General features: G+C 38.3%; 2 protein-coding genes across 2 annotated transcripts; both read left to right on the top strand.

Moving 5' to 3' along the window:
* Positions 1 to 7,727: 7,727 nt before the first annotated feature.
* Positions 7,728 to 10,359, top strand: lye (lymphocyte antigen-6, epidermis). The gene is made up of 3 exons (XM_059555381.1): positions 7,728 to 7,883; positions 8,969 to 9,079; positions 9,577 to 10,359. The coding sequence occupies exons 1-3, from the start codon at positions 7,829 to 7,831 to the stop codon at positions 9,789 to 9,791; spliced, it is 381 nt and encodes a 126-aa protein (XP_059411364.1). The 5' UTR covers positions 7,728 to 7,828; the 3' UTR covers positions 9,792 to 10,359.
* A 4,764-nt stretch (positions 10,360 to 15,123) lies between these two features.
* LOC132145717 (chloride intracellular channel protein 1-like) lies at positions 15,124 to 19,420 on the top strand. The gene is made up of 6 exons (XM_059556940.1): positions 15,124 to 15,415; positions 17,544 to 17,653; positions 17,836 to 17,961; positions 18,057 to 18,163; positions 18,843 to 19,027; positions 19,102 to 19,420. The coding sequence occupies exons 1-6, from the start codon at positions 15,377 to 15,379 to the stop codon at positions 19,261 to 19,263; spliced, it is 729 nt and encodes a 242-aa protein (XP_059412923.1). The 5' UTR covers positions 15,124 to 15,376; the 3' UTR covers positions 19,264 to 19,420.
* The last annotated feature ends 370 nt before the right edge of the window (positions 19,421 to 19,790 follow it).

The raw sequence follows: 19,790 nt of genomic DNA, 5'->3' as shown, positions 1-19,790 counted from the left end.
GATAATGAAAACGATGCATTGGGATCAGCATTTATAGACATTCTGAACTCTATTGGTGTTAGACAACACGTTTCAGGACCTACTCATTGTCGAAATCATACTCTAGATTTAATACTGTCACATAGAATTGATGTTGATGGTGTTGAAATTATTCAGCCAAGTGATGATATCTCAGATCATTATTTAGTTCTTTGCAAAATTCATATAGCCAAAATTGTAAATTCTACTTCTTGTTACAAGTATGGAAGAACCATCACTTCTAACACAAAAGACTGCTTTTTAAGTTATCTTCCTGATGTATCCAAATTCCTTAGCATATCCAAAACCTCAGAACAACTTGATGATGTAACAGAAACTATGGACTCTCTCTTTTCTAGCACTTTAAATAAAGTTGCTCCTTTACGCTTAAGAAAGGTTAAGGAAAACAGTTTGACACCATGGTATAATGAGCATACTCGCACCCTAAAGAGAGCAGCCCGAAAAATGGAGCACAGCTGGAGGAAAACAAAACTAGAGGTATTTCGTATTGCTTGGCGGGAAAGTAGCATATCCTACAGAAAAGCATTAAAAACTGCTAGATCCGATTACTTTTCTTCTCTTTTAGAAGAAAACAAACATAACCCCAGGTATTTATTCAATACAGTGGCTAAATAAACTACTTTACTTCTAAAATCGATACTATTAGAGATAAAATTGCAACCATTCAGCCTTCAGCTACAGTATCACATCAGACACTATAGACAGTGCACTATAGACCCCCTGAGGAACAGTTCCACTCATTCTCTACTATAGGAGAGGAAGAATTGTATAAACTTGTTAAATCATCTAAACCAACAACATGTATGTTAGACCCTATACCATCTAAGCTCCTAAAAGAGGTGCTTCCAGAAGTCATAGATCCTCTTCTGACTATTATTAATTCCTCATTGTCATTAGGATATGTCCCCAAAACCTTCAAACTGGCTGTTATTAAGCCTCTCATCAAAAAAACACAACTCGACCCCAAAGAACTAGTTAATTATAGACCAATCTCGAATCTCCCTTTTCTGTCCAAGATACTAGAAAGGTGGTATTCACACAATTATATTCCTTCTTAGAGAAAAATGGTATATGTGAGGATTTTCAGTCAGGATTTAGACCGTATCATAGTACTGAGACTGCTCTCCTTAGAGTTACAAATGATCTGCTCTTATCATCTGATCGTGGGTGAATCTCTCTATTAGTTTTATTGGATCTTAGTGCTGCGTTTGACACAATTGACCACAACATTCTTTTGCATAGACTTGAACACTTTGTTGGCATCAGTGGAAGTGCTTTAGCATGGTTTAAATCGTACTTATATGACCGCCATCAGTTCGTTGCAGTGAATGAAGATGTATCCTATCGATCACAAGTGCAGTATGGAGTACCTCAAGGCTCAGTACTAGGGCCGCTACTCTTCACGCTTTATATGTTACCCTTGGGAGATATCATCAGGAAACATGGTGTTAGCTTTCACTGTTATGCTGATGATACTCAGCTCTATATTTCTTCGCAGCCCGGTGAAACACACCAATTTGAAAAACTAATGGATTGCATAGTCGATATAAAAAACTGGATGACGAGTAATTTCTTACTGCTAAATTCTGAAAAAACAGAGGTGTTAATTATAGGACCTAAAATCTCCGCTTGTAATAACCTAGAACACTGTCTAAGACTTGATGGTTGCTCTGTCAATTCTTCGTCATCAGTTAGGAACCTAGGTGTGCTATTTGATCGCAATCTTTCCTTAGAAAGCCACGTTTCTAGCATTTGTAAAACTGCATTTTTCCATCTCAAAAATATATCTAAATTACGGCCTATGCTCTCAATGTCAAATGCAGAAATGTTAATCCATGCATTTATGACCTCAAGGTTAGATTATTGTAATGCTTTATTGGGTGGTTGTTCTGCACGCTTAGTAAACAAACTACAGCTAGTCCAAAATGCAGCAGCAAGAGTTCTTACTAGAACCAGGAAGTATGACCATATTAGCCCGGTCCTGTCAACACTGCACTGGCTCCCTATCAAGCATCACATAGATTTTAAAATATTGCTTATTACTTATAAAGCCCTGAATGGTTTAGCACCTCAGTATTTGAATGAGCTCCTTTTACATTATAATCCTCTACGTCCGCTACGTTCTCAAAACTCAGGCAATTTGATAATACCTAGAATATCAAAATCAACTGCAGGCGGCAGATCATTTTCCTATTTGGCGCCCAAACTCTGGAATAACCTACCTAACATTGTTCGGGAGGCAGACACACTCTTGCAGTTTAAATCTAGATTAAAGACCCATCTCTTTAACCTGTCATACGCATAACATACTAATATGCTTTTATTATCCAAATCCGTTAAAGGATTTTTAGGCTGCATTAATTAGGTAAACCGGAACCGGAAACACTTCCCATAACACCCTATGTACTTGCTACATCATTAGAAGAATGGCATCTACGCTAATATTTGTCTGTTTCTCTCTTGTTCCGAGGTCACCGTGGCCACCAGATCCAGTCTGTGTCCAGATCAGAGGGTCACTGCAGTCACCCGGATCCAGTACGTATCCAGACCAGATGCTGGATCAGCACCTAGAAAGGACCTCTACATCCCTGAAAGACAGTGGAGACCAGGACAACTAGAGCCCCAGATACAGATCCCCTGTAAAGACCTTGTCTCAGAGGAGCACCAGGACAAGACCACAGGAAACAGATGATTCTTCTGCACAATCTGACTTTGCTGCAGCCTGGAATTGAACTACTGGTTTCGTCTGGTCAGAGGAGAACTGGCCCCCCAACTGAGCCTGGTTTCTCCCAAGGTTTTTTTCTCCATTCTGTCACCGATGGAGTTTCGGTTCCTTGCCGCTGTCGCCTCTGGCTTGCTTAGTTGGGGACACTTCATCTACAGCGATATCGTTGACTTGATTGCAAATAAATGCACAGACACTATTTAACTGAACAGAGATGACATAACTGAATCCAATGATGAACTGCCTTTAACTATCATTTTTGCATTATTGACACTGTTTTCCTAATGAATGTTGTTCAGTTGCTTTGACGCAATGCATTTTGTTTAAAGCGCTATATAAATAAAGGTGACTTTGACTTTGACTGATAGTTAGTAGAATGTCTGAGATTGACATTCAAAATAACAGAAAAATCTAATAAAAAATTATCCAACAGTAAATGTGTTTAACTGTTCAGTGCTCAGTAACATGAGCTATTAAGGGCATACTAGCTTTAAAATTGTTTGAGTTCTGCTTAAAAAGATCCTGAACTGGAGTAAAACTTCTGTTGTCCGTCATGCTGTCCATGTTCTGCCCATTGCTGGCGTGAGATTGGGGACAAACATGAAACTAATGAACAACCCCACTGTCAAATCTTTGACGCTGTCTTTACATGTTCTTCATACAGATATAAATCTGTTCCATTAAACTGAGAAATATTAACCCAAGATATACCCACCCCCCCCCCACACCACCATCTCAGTGTCATCAGAATGAAAAGTCCTTGTGTCATTGTGTACGGATAAGATATAACAGTGTACTCTGGAGGGATGTTCTGATGTAAACTATGGCTACATGTTTGATGACAATTATTGTAAATTGTAGGTTAACACCTTAGTGTATGTGGGAGTTTGATTGCAAGAGACTGGACAAGATTCACATTTATGCTTTTACTGTTTGTAATGTAATTTGTAGACAGACCGTGTCATTTCGATACAGAAAGGAAAAGACAGCACTGCATAACACAAGGAAAAAAACTAAAGTAGAAATGTATCCATGGGACAGTCTCCTTAGGGAAAACTGTACTAGCAGTGCTGTAGGAATTACAGTGCAGTCTTCCCACACCTCCTGACGTTCCGGTCTGTTGGGCCACAAATTCTCATCCACATCACAACGAATATCTTCTCTTGCGACACTCCGTAAGACACTCTGTATTGTATGGCCCAATAAAGGGAATATGCGTTAGCACACCATTCTCAGAAATAGCTGCACCCATGGTTATGTTTCCGCCCTGTTGGCCTGGCACATCAACTGTAGCTCTGTGGCTGATGATATTTTGACAATGCCTTCTGCGTTTCGTTAGGTCGAAGCCAGCCTCTTCCAAGTATGAAGCTGTGTGGTGGTCAGAGGTGGGTAGTAACGAGTTACATTTACTTCGTTACATTTACTTGAGTAATTTTTTGGGGTAACGAATACTTTTCGGAGTATATTTAAAGATGGGTACTTTGTACTCTTACTTGAGTAAATTTTGGGGGAAAAATCTGTACTTTTACTTCGTTACTGTGGGCGACGCTCCTCTCGTTACTTTATCTTAATGCAATAAATGCATCAGTTTATTCCAAACGCGCCGTCTACTTTTCTCTGGGCAATGAGCGATGCCCATTCGCGAATGATTCATTCTTTTGAGTCAATTCTGTTCAAAGGCTTGATCAAACCAATTGGCAAACGAGTGAATTGGTTCATGAATCAGTTTGAATGAGTCGTTCAGTTCCCTGCCGCACGCGCTGAGCGTCTGAAGTGGTTCACTCGGAGTTGTAACGTTTAAGAACAGAAAGAGCGTTGAAAACGTGGCTGGAACGGCACTGAATTGAAATCTGCAAAGGTTATTGTTTGCTAGCGATGGAGATCCTTATTAGATGAACACCGCGTGTGCTGTCTACTGTTTAACAGGTAATAACTTGGGCTACATTCGATTACAGTACACGATACCACTGTGACATTAGTTTGTTGTAACGTGTGTGGCTTATAACAGAGGGGAGTCAAGTTGAATGCAGCTTCCAAAAGACAAAAAATAGCCGATTAAGATTTTATTAATTTTACTACAATCACACTGGTGCAAGTACGTTCAGCGAGTCATATTATCAGCTGCTAAATTCAGATCTGTGATTGCTTGCTGGGCTTAGCCAGAGATAGATGCGTTTATACAGCGCTGCGTATTATAACAAATCACACATGATTCTTTTGAGCTTATTAAAGCATTGGCCAATCAGAGGCTTTCAGATGAGTCATCGCTAAAATGCCGGTGCTTCCTTCACTTGCTCACTGACTGAATACCTCTTTCTGGCGAATTCTCTCGCAGGAACAACAAAGTGCAGATGTGTGTATGAATCTTTAATTAAGATATTGATTTCACAGTGTTAACAGTTTCAGTGATTTTAATGGGAGTTTCTGAGAGTGATTGAAATCTAGACTGTCAGTGAAAATTATCTTTAATAATGTAAATGTTATTTGCTCTCTTTCTGAACAATGAAAGATTAGTAGCAATATTTATATCACATTAACTTTCAATGTTAAACTCACATTTAATATAAAGTCAGTCGTATTAAAAATATGTTATGGCATGACACCTATATCTGTTACTTAAGTAAACAGACAGGGTTTTATAATAAATTACATAAATTGGAGTAAAGGCTGATGAAATATATACATTTATACACACACACATACATTACATACATTTTATCTATATATCTAAATAAAAATAGGCTCAGTATATATGACCCAAAGTAACTAGTAACTAACTACTTGAGTAGATTTTTTATCCGATAATCTTTTACTCTTACTCAAGTAACTATTCAAGACTAGTACTTTTACTTTTACTTGAGTAAATATTTCTAGAAGTACTTTTACTTTTACTTGAGTACAGTTTTTGGGTACTCTACCCACCTCTGGTGGTGGTTCACTTTCTTCCAGTTACATTATACACTATATCCAGAAGACACAAAATTAGTTTTATGAATTACATGCATTTTCATTTTGGCTAAGATACAGTTACATGAAATGTATACAGCACATATTACATCTTCTTTTTTACAGCCATAGCAAATGTGTAAAGGTCACACTTACTGTACTGTATATCACTATAGGATGTTGTACTGTTTACTGTGAAGTACAGTTGCTGCAGGCTCATACATGTTTTACCTGTACATACTGCTAGCACAGCTCCTTCACTATTTCACACTTTCTTTCATATGAAACCGTGTACAGCTGTTTCACATTCATTTGGTGTCTTTTCAGCACCCTGTCAATGGTTGAGATGCTGACTGTTTGGATGTTTTCAAAGATGTTGTTCTCCTCTATAATGGCACTCTTATCTCCCTTAGTCTTAGGGCATTGTTTTCTACAGCCATGGTGCAAATAGCCTCCTCCTGTTCAGGTGTGAAGAGGGGCCCTCTGCCACACCTGTTAAGTTGCCTTGCAGTCCTATATGGACAAAAATATAGTAATGCAAAACACAAAATTGAGTAAGATAAAATTTCACTGTTTAAAGTATACTTACTGTATATTGTAAAATGCAAGTTGAATGCTGTAATATTGTATGAAGCATAACAGAAAGTATACAGTATTACAGTACAGTGCCTATTGTTAGATTACATACCCGTTCTGTCGACAAAAAGTCTGAATGATTGAGGACAGAGTTGTTCTCCCAACATTTGGCTGCACCCTTCAACCAGTGATTGAGGACGTGATCTACAAGAGTGGCTCTTATCTCATCAGGAACACGCATATGTCCTCTTCCTCCTCCACCACACAGCCTCACTCCTCTTCCTCTTCTTCTTCTCTCTGGCTGTTGATCCTGTCCAATTCCTTGTCCTTCCATTGTCAGACATTGAAACATTGTGTTGTGCTCTGGTTATATATACTTGCCAGTTGATGGCTCATGAGATGCCCCTTCATTAGAGAAAATCAAGATTCACCTGGGAGCAATTTAGCAATGCAGGACAGATTTAGAAAAAAAAGTCTAATGGAAATCTATAAAAATATGCTTGACATATTATGACAACTTTTTCAACCATTTTGCATATAAAGACTTATACTAGGCCTACTGTATGAACTAATGCCTAAATGTTGTGGGGGGGTGAGACTATTAAACAGAGACCCATTATAATACATTTTGACCAACATAAGCAATTGATAATGTAGGAAACAACAGAGAATTGTACCTATTCATTTGCATGGATGTACCAAAGCATTAGCATCATGTTCAAAGAAATGAGAAACTGCTTTTTGATGTGCACAAGTGACACAATGATCTGAAGATTGAACAGGTAATTTTGAGATTTTCAGTTCTTATCTGAGAAATGTACCAAAGTGACTGAGAAAAACTGTAATAGCATAATTAGCATTAACCTAATTAATTCAAATATACAGATGTCAATATTTGCTTGAAAAAGCTTCAAATGAACATCAATTAAAACTTGAAGGTGGTCCTTCATTCATGATTGTTCTTTTTTATTTATTTTTTTAGTGGGTGCTGGGAAAATGTAATAAAAATATGTATTTGTACATTCAGTGTTGAGGCTTCAACAACAATACCAACATGTTATCAACCTATCACCTTCCACTTGTGGGAACTTTATGCTCAGATGATTATTGAGACAAAACAAAAGATCTTGATCTAGGAACACAGTGTACAAAATCACAGTCACTGTGTGTCTACAGCGTGTGAGTGTGTGTGTGTGTGTGTGTGTGTGTGTGTGTGTGTGTGTGTGTGTGTGTGTGTTTGACAAACATAAAAAACAATTGACGTCTACAAAATGTACTTATAGCTAAGTACACATGTGTGTGTTTGTATGTGTCAAAAATGAGGTATCTCTTAACTCCCCAAACCAGATTGCTCTGTTCATTCTTCACATTCAAATGCGTCTTTCCACCTGCATATATCCATTGTCACCCCTATGTCAAAAAACCCCACCCTCTCTATCAGGGCTATATATCTGGACAGATTCAGACCAGCATCCAGTGCTTGCTGTCCTCACAAGAGCTTCTCTGCAGTCAGACTTCAGTTCTGTTGGACACGTCGTCAACATGATGATCAGGATTGTGCTTGGAGTCGTTGCAGCGATTGGTTTCCTCACTCTCAGTAAGTCTACAGAGAAACAGGGCGTTATCATCCTCTCCCCTTAATTAATTACATTATTCTGATTCTTTAATGTTTTTAAAGAAGGATCTTCTGCTCTCCAGGCTGCATTTTCTTGATTAAAACATAATAAAAGCCATAATGCTGAAAACTATTGCTGTTATTTAAAATAACTTTATATTTGAATATATTTTCAAATGTGATTTATTCCTGTGATGGCTTAGCTGAATATAGTCCATTATCCATGGCTGGTATTTGGCATTGAGGACATTGTTGTAATTTTGGCAATTTGTTTTTCAGTATGTGTTTTAAGTGTATTTGCAAGAGCAAAAAGAGGTTCAGCTAAATCAATTGAAGAAAAAAAAACATTTTAAGGTTATTAGGGAAGAGTTTTACTGTAATGTTTTTTACTTAAAACACACCATTCACCAACAGAGCTTTTTGTTAACACTTTAGATTAGGAAACACTATTCACTTAAGTAGTTATTTATTAGCAGTTATTATAAGCACATATTAAAGGGATACTCCACCCCAAAATGATAATGTAGTCATTAATCACTTACCCACATGTCGTTCCAAACCTTTGTTCGTCTTCAGAACACAATTTAAGATATTTTGGATAAAAACAGGGAGGCTGTCCCATAGACTGCCAAGTAACTTACACTGTCAGGGTCCAGAAAAGTATGAAAAGCATTGTCAGAATAGTCATCTGCCATCAGTGACTCAGCTGTAACATTACAAATACAATTAAAGTAAAAGAAATAAAGTAGATATTGTTGAAGCATCAGAAAAATGCTTGTGATAGAGGGTGGAAATATGTTTAGGTTACCCACACAGACACGTTTGGTTTTCAGACTCACAACAGTCTATCTCTTTAATCAGATTTCAGGAAACTCAGCATCAACATAGTAACATTCTGACCGTGCTGTGCTGTCCTGTTTGAAGATCTATCACATTTCTTTATCATTTCTATATGTAGTTACTGAATTACTCAATCAGGATTACCCAGACCTTTTGGGGGAGGGATATGCCCAGAAGTTTACAAGAATGCTAATTTTATTTCCTGTTGTTGTTCTGTGTTTCTCCAGGTGAAGCCCTGACGTGTAATTCCTGTAAAGTGGGCATTCTAGGCAAATGTTTATTCAGTTCTCAAGTGTCCTGCGCTGCCTCCGAGAACAACTGCTACACTGCCAAAGCAGGTCAGTCAACACACACACACACACACACACACACACAAGAACTTCATTTAGTGATATTTGTAATGGGTTTATACTGAGATGATGATATTTGCTGAAGCCTTACCCTCACCCAACCCAATCCTACGCCTAACCCTCACAAAACCTGTTGGTATTAGTGCGGTAGATCAAATAAAACATGATTTAGCAATTCATTATATTTCCATATAGTTAGGGGCCACTTTAGATGCCTTCATAAGTCAGTTTCAACAACATGCCCACGTGTATAGTAGACATTTTAATGGGGGAGAGCCTTCCACATTTTATTCGTCATTCCAGTTTGTTTATTATCACATAAAGCTATAAAGACTACAGACCTACCTGTAAAAGAAAACCAAAGTCAGGACTGTTACACATTGTTGAAAGTTACTAACACAGGCTTCTGGAAAACACTACTAGTTTTATTAGTAGAATAATCAATCCTGACATTTTGCTTCTGCTCCTCTCTAATGCTCTCGCAGAGTTCAATGTGACTGGGTTTTTGAGCCTGTCCTCCAGTGGCTGCACCTCTGATTGCAACAACACTGCTGGAAGCATCCTGGGTGCGGGCTACACCGTGACCAAAAGCTGCTGCGCTGTCGATCTGTGCAACGGAGCGAGTGCTGCGCAGCTGTCGGTGGCTGGAGCTCTCAGCGCAGCACTGCTGGCCTCCATCTGGAGCAGCTCCATGCTCTAGATCTAAAACCTCCATGTCTGTGATCAGTGTTAGGTTCACAGTAACTGAACCGGTATCAGTGAAGATATCAGCTCTAGAATGTATAGATCCCATAACTTTAATCGTTTACTTCCTGTGTTTATCTGTCTATATATATAAACATTTAATTACAATATAAAACATATTTAAAATTTCAAAACTTTTGATTTATATATATATATATATATATATATATATGTGTGTGTGTGTGTGTGTGTGTGTGTGTGTGTGTGTGTGTATAACCTACATTTGGATGCACACTGTGGAATAAGGTGATGATATGTTCGAGGTGGAACTGAATAAATTTCACAGCAGTGCCTCTGGGTTAGGTACTGTACTTGCTCTGGATTTTTTATATCTTTTAGTAAATTATGTCAGTTTTAATTTTTGGATGAACTATACCCTGACTTTATTGTATATTTTAGCACATTGTAACATTAGTCTAGATGAATAAATATGAACTGGAAAAACTGTTATTTTCGTTATGTTTTTGTTAACTAGTGCTGTCAAATGATTAAATGCATCCAAAATAAATGTTTTTGTTTACATATGTATGTGTACTGTTTACTTATTATGTATACATAAATAGACACACATTCAGTATATATTATGAACATTTTTACATTTACATTTTATACATATATGTGTGTGTTAGATTATGTATAAATATATTTAATATTTTAAGATCATATATTTTTCTGAAATATATACATACACATATATGTATATATATATATATATATATATATTTACACAAAGTCACTTTTTTTTTTTTTTTTTATAGACCCAGTAATTTTTATTTTGGATGTTTTGGATTAATCTTAATTCATCGTTTACTAGTATTAACTGTTACCAAATGTAACCTTATTGTAAAGAGTCACCATTAAACAAACTTAACATACTTCAGCCTTTTTGAGAAGATATTTTATATACATTTAATTCAGCTTCTTTATGTCATCATAAACTTTAATGTAAGTCAAACATTTGTTTAATCTATAAATTAAATATTAAAATAATACTTATATTATTTAGACTTATATTATCTTTAGTCAGATATATGCATGGTCTCCAGTCCTAGCAGTCGTGTTGGGTCTGAGTCGAGTCCTAGTCTTTAACCAAAGACTCGAGCATAAGTGGGAGACATTTGTATCTTCATTTTATTTATTTATTAAATGTACATTAATCAGCAGTCATGAATGTAAATGTACCCAAATTAGCCTGAAGGCTACTTTTCATTGCTAGTCTCTTTGCCAGAGGTTATTTAAACCTAAAAATAAAAATAAAAACCTACAAAAGAGAAAAGAAACAAAGTAGAAGAACTGTAACAAGGAAATAAAACCAAAAATATAAACAACTCTATAAAATACAATTAAACAACAGATTATACAAAATGACAATAAAAAATAAATAAAGAAATAAAAAAGAAAAAGCAGCTTATCAAAATAGATGTTCACATTAATGTTGCTTATGAAGAAGCCATTTCTTAAAATTATACTACAAAGTTATACGCAAGAGGTAAAAAAAAAAAAAAGCTTCTATGTTGCTTTTATGTTGTTAGTTATTTTTTATCTGTATGTTAACATGACATAGACTCGTCTGTACTCTGAGAAATGTATTCTGTCAAGACCGAGTTCATCCGAGTATCTCAGCTCTAAACAGCACACTTGTGCTGCTGGTACAGATTCAGGGTTTCCAAAACAGAAGTGCCTCTGTCAGTGGAGCTGCATAGGACTGTGTCGGTGGAAAAGTGGAATGAGAGAGAGAATAGGAAAATCCCTGTTAGCTGTAACTCAGTTTGCTGGAGCTGTGTGTTTGGTAAACACAGAAAGACATGCACAGGGACAGAGAATGCACGTCTGTATTGCCTCACAGTTTCCACTCCTACTAATGACTTCACCCTGTCTGAGTGCTCTCACCACACCTAAAACACCCCACCTTTCTTTTACAAGCTTGTTGTGTTGTGTCTTCACACAAATAAATGACAGCTTGTCAGATGGTAAAGATAGTAAGAGTAGAGTGCTATTCTGAAATCAGACAAAGGAATGTGTATAATATGTATTTATGTATTCACAGACTTACTTTGAACAGAAAAATAGTTTAATAACTAAAGTAACTCTACAGAAGATGGTATAGTCTCAGCAAGTTGACCAGATCTATCTATCTATCTATCTATAGAAAATGCACCACATCTAGCACCATGGTCACAGAGCCCACTGCAGATGTATATACGTGCAGAATTATATAACCTCTGTATCTTATTTTTTTTTTTATGGTTACATCCTGTCAGCTAGTGGGAAAAAAGTGTTGGTGCCACGCATTCTGAAGAATAGGCCTATCTCACTATCATTGTCAAGATCACTAGTGTGAGGGAGCGTGAAGCAAGGAATGCGGAGAACATCAACAAGGAGACTTTAAAAACATCAGAGAAACCAGGAAAACACATGTAGCAGAGGAGGTTGACACTAGATCTAAATGAACAAAACACATGGAGAGCAAAACACACAAAACACAGAACAGAGTCTGACATTAACTCCCGGAAGGTGCGTCCCACATCGTAACAGTTCCACCTGGGAAGAGGGCTGGGCCCTGGAGGCTGGAGCAGGACTGGGACATGGGGATACCTCAGGGGCAGATCAGGCAGTCCAGGGTGCCCCGGCACTCGGCCCGGCCTCCACAGATGGACCCCTGCTATGGGCTCCACCTGGAGCTGGCATCCCACATAGCAAATGTCTTCTGGCCCATATCCGGGCCACAAAATGACTTTTCTTTTGGCCCAAGTACCGCAAAGAATGAGAGCCCTGAAGTGGCCCAGAACTGGATTAAAGACTCGGGCCACACATGGGCCATAACCGGCCCGAATCTCAGCCAGTTAATGAGCCTTAGCTGGCCCTGAACTGGGCCAAAACAGGTTTTATTATTGGTGCCAATTCTCAGCCTTAAGGAAACCAGAATCCTCAAATCTGAGCCACACTTGAGCCTCATATAGTCCAGACCCAACCCAGACAGCAAGCAGTGTTGGACCAGATCCGCCCGAGTGGATTTCACACGGGCCAGATGTGGGCCGGATCTGGGCCAACACTGTATTGCTGTCTGGGAATTTTAATATTTCATGCACTTGACTGATTTGCTTAATTTTTACATGATAATGTTTCATTCTGTTTTGACTTGTCATTTCAAAGACTTCATTTTAACAATACTACACTTCATTTAACCATTATCATGCAATATTGTATTTATCTTGTTTATCATGAGTCACAAAATATGCTGCCAGATCTTAGCCTGATTTGGGCCACATATCACCTGACTGACCTGGGCCACACTCCTACCATCAACAATCGGCCCTCATGTTGTTTGCCGGATCCCCGCCGTGCCGTCATTGCCACACATGGCCCAGCTCTGGCTGAAAGGGTACATGCCATTGCCGACAGGAGGCCAGCAGTGCCACCTTCAGTCCGTTTGCTATTTGCTATGCATCCTCATCCAAACCACCCCAGAAACAGTGCACCAAAGTCCACCGGTCAAGGGAAGTCTGCTCAGAGCAGGAGAGGAATTCATGGATATACTCTTCCAGGAGTCAGCCGTCTTGATACACGAAACAAACCACTCAAGGGGATCCATTTGAAAAAAAAAAAAAACAGAAGTAAACACTGAGAGAAAAACAGGAAAATAAAGCGCAGGGTAGATCGCTGCTCACTGTTTCTGTTTTGGTCCGGTATTCTATGAACAATAAACTGATAAAATCAAAGAAATGAACAACATCAAAACGAGTAATTCAATTAAATGTGGGAAATACAGTAATCCACTGAGCACTGGTTAACAGGGCTGTTTCTGATCACTTCATGTGTATAAGGAGAGCCTCATAACTAAAATTGACCATCTGTCTGGAATTCTCCCTCACTGAAATGTGTAGCTTATCATGAGCAGCAGCATATTTCCATATTTCTATCAAGGAGAAGTATGACATATTGGTAAAGACTTGTGACACTTTGTATTTTATTTTAGTACCAGAACAAGGGCTGTTGAATATGCTGGAAGATATCAGCTCACTCTGATTTGTGCTGTTTTCTCAGTAAATAAATCATTGGTGGCAGGTATCATTTGTTAATTATGTCCATAGGGATGTAGGAATTGTTTAATTTTAATGATCAGTGTGCAGTGTGGCCTGTTTTTCAGTGTTGTTCTTGTTCCTCCTGCTGTCTGTTTGACAAAGGAACAGAGAATTCCAGTCAGGGAGAGAAGATTAAGCTTTTCTCTCTCTTTGAGGGACACGGCTTCAGCACGGATGAATCTGATGTTGCTACCAGCGGTGATTAAACTTAACAACTGGTTAGCTTATATCATAACCGTGCAAATTGTTACATTTCTTTTTCTTTTTCTTTTTTTAAAATTCTTTTTTGAAACTCCATTTCTCAAAACTCTACACACAAAACCACAAAACATAGAAAATGTCACACACATATTGCAATAGCAAACACTTACTATAAAAAACTGTTTAAACTTTTCTAAAAATGTATAATTATTTATTTATTTATTTTTCTTTGCGTAGTAACTCTACACACAAACATAAAATAATTAACCACATACAAGCCAAACAAACTACACACATATGTGAAAAATGTCAAACACTATGTGTCTTTTGCTTGTCCAGTGTGCAGTGGAGAACAGGAGTATATATATATATATAGTATTTTATTTTTTATATTATATTATTATTATTTTTAAGTATAGTTTCTAGTTGGCTCATCATTCTAATACTGTCTAATTAGGGTTAGGGTTAGATTGATAATTTACTCATTTGAAATGTTCATGTTTCAGTTTTCTACCACTAGGTGTCAGAATGACGTTGGCTGTTGAAATGATACTGTCCCTTTAAGCCAGAAACAGTTAAAGCAGTGGTTCTCAAACCGGTCCTGGAGTACCCCAGACAGACCTAAAGTCCCAACTCGGGATGCCATTTGATCTAAATAGTTACTTAAAATTAAAACTAAATAGTCATTACAATTAGGTTAAAGTAAAAGAATAAGTTAAATGTACTAAATTATTTTAAACTACTTACTATTAATAAAAAAAATTCCGTACTCATAAAATATGCAATACACGAGTGTCTTTATGCATATTGATCAGCTGACTAATTTGTTTGCAAACGTTTGACGTAGCGGGTTAAAAATAGCGCAGACGGAACAAAAGAAGCTGAGCGCGACTGTAGCATCACACAACAGTTAACAGTTATAATATGGTTACAAGTTAGAGGAAGTTCAAATCAGGAAGAGAGAGAGAGAGAGAGAGAGAGAGAGAGAGAGAGAGAGAGGGAGGAAGTAAGTAAGTCTTGCAGTAGGCGTTATTGATTTCGATACTTAACGCGAACAGCAGACATTTATTCAGTTTATAAGATACTCGGATATTCAGACACTTCTTAGCGGCGTTTGTTTGGACTTTCTCCAAATTCGAAATCCATAGCTCGAGGGGGTAAAGTTGCACACAGTTTGAGTGTCGAGGGTCCAGCGGAAGTGCGCTCGGAGGAAGAGAAGGCGCTCGTCGGTGAAGCTGTAGCTCGGAGTGAGTCCAGCATGAGTGAAGACAGACCTGAGGTGGAGCTGTTCGTGAAGGTGAGTGTCTGGACCACTGCTGCCCATCCGAGAACTACACTCAGTCTCATAAACAATGCGTTAGACGTAATAACATGCTGGTTATGCATTGATTGGCTCAAACATGACAAAATCGCGAGCGTATAACCTAATAACGTTTTTTTTAAATTGTGATATGAAATCACCAATGTGTTTTATGAAAAAAAGAAAAGAAAAATATAAACAGCGGTTATCCTTTCTAAATATAGTTTTGAACTACCTATGAAAAATTCAACAGATTTATATATTCATTCATTTATTTATTAGTATTTTTGTTGTTGATGATGATGTTATTGTTTATTTTATTATTTCAGGTTTATTTGACAGGGTCAATGCATATTAATAATACTTGTAGCTACATTGTGCCAGAAGGCTAATTTGCAACCCTGGGCTGATGGGAAAATTGTCACCCTTAAAATATAAAATAGATAATATTTATTCCAAAATACATATGAATGTTATTAGTAATAACATCATTTCCGTCAAGTCATCTTTATTTATATATCACTTTATACAAATGAAAGCATCTTTCCAGCGATGACGCCACGTGTCGCCAGCACAGCCTCAGTGCGGTTCTGTGTTTGATGATGCTACTGGAGAGCACGGTCTAACTCAGTCCAAAATCTCCCATAAAGATGTTCAACTGGCTTGAGATCTGCTCAATGCAAAGATCATTTTTATATTAAAGCCTTTGGTGACCCCTCATAGCTCTGGATTCTGGAAGAGATCATGTCTCATCAAGTGAAAGACGCATGTATAAAGAGTACATATGCAGTATAAAGAGTTTGTCAAGAACTTGCGTTAGGTTTAAAAAAGTCAACTACAATTTACTTCTTTGTTTTAATCCAGTGCATAAAACGTTAAATCTGTTTTGGGGCCATAGCAAAATAATACCACAAAATTTGTGTAATTTTTATAAAACTCTTTGACTTCCCAATATAGCTTAATGTGCTCATCAGTTTTTGTTAAGAGAAAACATTGTTCAACATACAGTATACTATAAGTTGCTACCATGTATTTATAATGTAAAAAAAAATTGTTTTACAAAATAATCTGTTAAATCTCATTATTCAGATGACAAGTCCCAATGAAGTGGCTTGATAAGAGCAGTTTTTTATTTAGCATTTATAAATAAAATGTGGTGGTTCCTCTAAAGTGCTATAAAATCCAGTGTTTTAAAGAGCACAGCCATCAGTGCAGCTGGTGCGGTTTACCTGAACACCCCTCCAGGTCACCGCTAGTGCTCGGACAATATATCACCCCATATCTCTCATTTAAACTGTTTGGACAATAAACGTCAGACTTGTATTGAGCAGAGCTGAGTGCAGTCTCATTCTCAGTCTCCATTAGTAGCAGTTCTGTCTAATAAAATCTGATGGGGAGAAAAAATCTGGGTCCTAGAAATCCCCCTAAATAATAATAATATAAAAAAAACATGAACTTTATGCAAAATCAGAAAAATGTGCACATCTTCATCCTTTTCAAAAGTTTACACCCCTGCTCTTAATAATGTGCATAATGTATAATTTGAGCATGAATCTTTGCATATTTTGTGGCATTTGCGTTCGAGTCCCTCAGCTGTCCTCGGTGTGTATAGACGGATCTCAGAAACTACAGTCACAGCTGGGAAGGGTTCGAATAAACAGAAGATGCTGGAAAACCAAAGTGTGTGCAGGACCTGGAGCACTGGACTGCTCGAGACAAACAAGAAACTCACACAAAACATGGATCATCCAGATAATGATAAACACTGTTAAGAAACAAGCATATCCAAACAATCCATCTTATTTTGTTAAAATAACATTTTGCGTGGTATATATGAAATTTATACTTCTATGTTTATTTGCCAGTACTTCAGTTTCTGGGTAACTTATCCTTCCTCATGAAGGAATCAGATTTTTCCAATGTGATGTGTATTAAATGACCTTGTTACGCTCTTAATGCTCGACGGCACAAACTATTCACACTGCAAACTCACATTCCCAGTTTGGGTACAGTAGGATTCTTTGCTGTGGCTGCTCGCTGTACACTTGCTGTAACTGTTTTGTAGTTATGTGTAAGCTGCACGGTCTTTCAGAAAGCTGCAGTGATCCTCTGTTGATGTGTGTAGGCAGGAAGTGATGGTCAGAGCATTGGGAACTGCCCGTTCTCTCAGCGACTCTTCATGGTCCTGTGGCTGAAAGGCGTGACCTTTAATGTGACCACCGTGGACATGAAGAGGTGGGTGTTTCTGTGCATTCATGAATCTAATGCAGATACATTCAAGTAAACCTGGAATGTTAATGTTTCAGACCAGTACTATGCAGCATTGTATTGACACTGTATTCCAAAGAGAAACTGGTGGTCATGAGTAGCATCTGTAAAGAAGTTATGTGCTATTCCTCTCTCTGTGTTGTGAGCAGGAAGCCAGACATTCTCAAAGATCTGGCTCCTGGCGCTCAGCCTCCTTTCCTGCTGTACGGCACAGAGGTGAAGACGGACACCAACAAGATCGAAGAGTTCCTGGAGGAAAACCTCTGCCCTCCTAAGTAACTCTCTTCATCCACACATGCGTTATTTCCCATTGTTTGTGTTTTCACGCTGTTGGTTTGCCATATCCTCTTCATCCCTCTATCCACCACAGATACCCTCGGCTGGCAGCTCGCAACCCTGAGTCTAACACCGCCGGTCTGGATGTGTTCTCCAAGTTCTCCGCCTACATCAAGAACTCAAACCCGCAGATGAACGACAGTGAGTGTTTGCATTCTTTCAGATTTGTTAAAACTATTGTAAAGTGGCCTGAGGTCTTGAGACTGTCTAAAGGTCTGAAAAGCTCAGTGCCCTTGACCCATCCTAAATCCACACACGTTTAATTGTGTTTCATAGGTCCTGCAGTCTGCTTTTTAAATCCATAATTCAACATATAATACAAATATTCACTCTACTCAGTTTTACTCCAACAATGCATTCCTGCAGATTTAATTTGTGCGTTTATTATATTCAGCTAAGATGTGACATGACATGTTGATACTGTGTTGGTCACTTGTCTTCAAGTGATGTGAATTCACAGCTCAGTTCATATTTGTTCTCGCCAATTCACATGAATATAAATCGAGTCATTGAAACATAAAGTGTATTGTGAGTGAGACAACAGAGAGAAACTGTTCGATTGGTGAATCAGTTTTGTAACTGATTGTGTTGCATCACATTTTCGTCCACATTGGTCTAAACGGATAAATCTCGTGTGAATATCAGATCCATGTTGGTGTGTACAGGCCACCGGCATAGAACATTATGGTTTTACAGGCTTTTAAAAATAGGACAAGCCCCTACTCAAACAGGAAATTCATCATCACAGGAAATTGCGCCTGTCAGGTCATGTTGTGGGTTCTTGATTAAACGAAGCTGTGTGAACCGTTTGCTCGTGCAGATCTGGAGAAGGGTTTGCTGAAGGCCCTGAAGAAGCTGGATGACTACCTGAGCTCTCCTCTGCCGGACGAGATCGATGAGAACAGCGCTGATGATGATGTCACTTCCTCCTCCCGCCCCTTCCTGGACGGTCAGGAGCTGACTCTGGCCGACTGTAACCTGCTGCCCAAGCTGCACATCGTCAAAGTGAGTCAGACAGAGCGACGCTTTAGCAGAAGAGCTGAGGAAAGCAGCTGATCTTCTCTTTCCCTCGCTCTCAGGTGGTGTGTCTGAAGTTTCGAGGGTTCTCCATCCCTCGCTCGCTGACGTCTCTGTGGCGATACCTGGACGCGGCGTATGCCCGAGAGGAGTTCTCCTCCACCTGTCCCAGCGATGAGGAGATACACGTGGCCTACTCCTCCGTCGTGAAGGCGCTCAAATAGAAGAACACAGTCACACACACACACTCATGTGCGTTATTACAGTTCTCCTTCCAGATTGTCCCAGTGTTTCAATTGTACGTTCCTCATGAGGTCTCACTTTTCAACTAAACGTGGTCTAAATCGTGCTGCCTTCACATGCTCTCGGAATTATTCCAAATATGACCAAACTTTAAACATGGCGGATGGGAGAAGGATTTCTGCTGTGCGTGCTTTATTAGTAGATTTTCCTGCAACAGCTTCATTGCCTTGACTTGTCATTAAAGTAGTAGCTTATCTAAATATTAATAATCCTTTGAAGCATATTGTATTTTTATACACAGCGAAAATAGCATGCGTTTCAACAATTTTCCAGAATAGAATAGAATAGAAAAGAAAAGAAAAGAATAAAATATCTAGGTGAAGTAAAACTATACGGTGGGTAACTATTTCCTTAACTTGTCTACATAATGCTTTTGTTGTGAATGTGATTATAAACAATGGCATCCTCAATTCTTGACAACAAAGCACCTGAACACAACAAGCTCATA

Source organism: Carassius carassius, chromosome 8, assembly GCF_963082965.1.
Source record: "Carassius carassius chromosome 8, fCarCar2.1, whole genome shotgun sequence".
Lineage (NCBI taxonomy): Eukaryota > Metazoa > Chordata > Actinopteri > Cypriniformes > Cyprinidae > Carassius > Carassius carassius.
The sequence above is the reverse complement of the archived record's forward strand: the minus strand, read 5'-3'. Positions and strand labels throughout refer to the sequence as shown.

What these genes read in the sequence shown, in the direction of transcription:
- lye (XM_059555381.1), top strand. Translation starts at nt 7,829, where the DNA reads ATGATGATCAGGATTGTGCTTGGAGTCGTTGCAGCGATTGGTTTCCTC. An exon ending in GATTGGTTTCCTCACTCTCA is followed by an intron (nt 7,884 to 8,968) that starts GTAAGTCTACAG and finishes GTGTTTCTCCAG; the next exon opens with GTGAAGCCCTGACGTGTAAT. An exon ending in CTGCTACACTGCCAAAGCAG is followed by an intron (nt 9,080 to 9,576) that starts GTCAGTCAACAC and finishes ATGCTCTCGCAG; the next exon opens with AGTTCAATGTGACTGGGTTT.
- LOC132145717 (XM_059556940.1), top strand. Translation starts at nt 15,377, where the DNA reads ATGAGTGAAGACAGACCTGAGGTGGAGCTGTTCGTGAAG. An exon ending in AGGTGGAGCTGTTCGTGAAG is followed by an intron (nt 15,416 to 17,543) that starts GTGAGTGTCTGG and finishes TGATGTGTGTAG; the next exon opens with GCAGGAAGTGATGGTCAGAG. An exon ending in AAACCCGCAGATGAACGACA is followed by an intron (nt 18,164 to 18,842) that starts GTGAGTGTTTGC and finishes TTGCTCGTGCAG; the next exon opens with ATCTGGAGAAGGGTTTGCTG.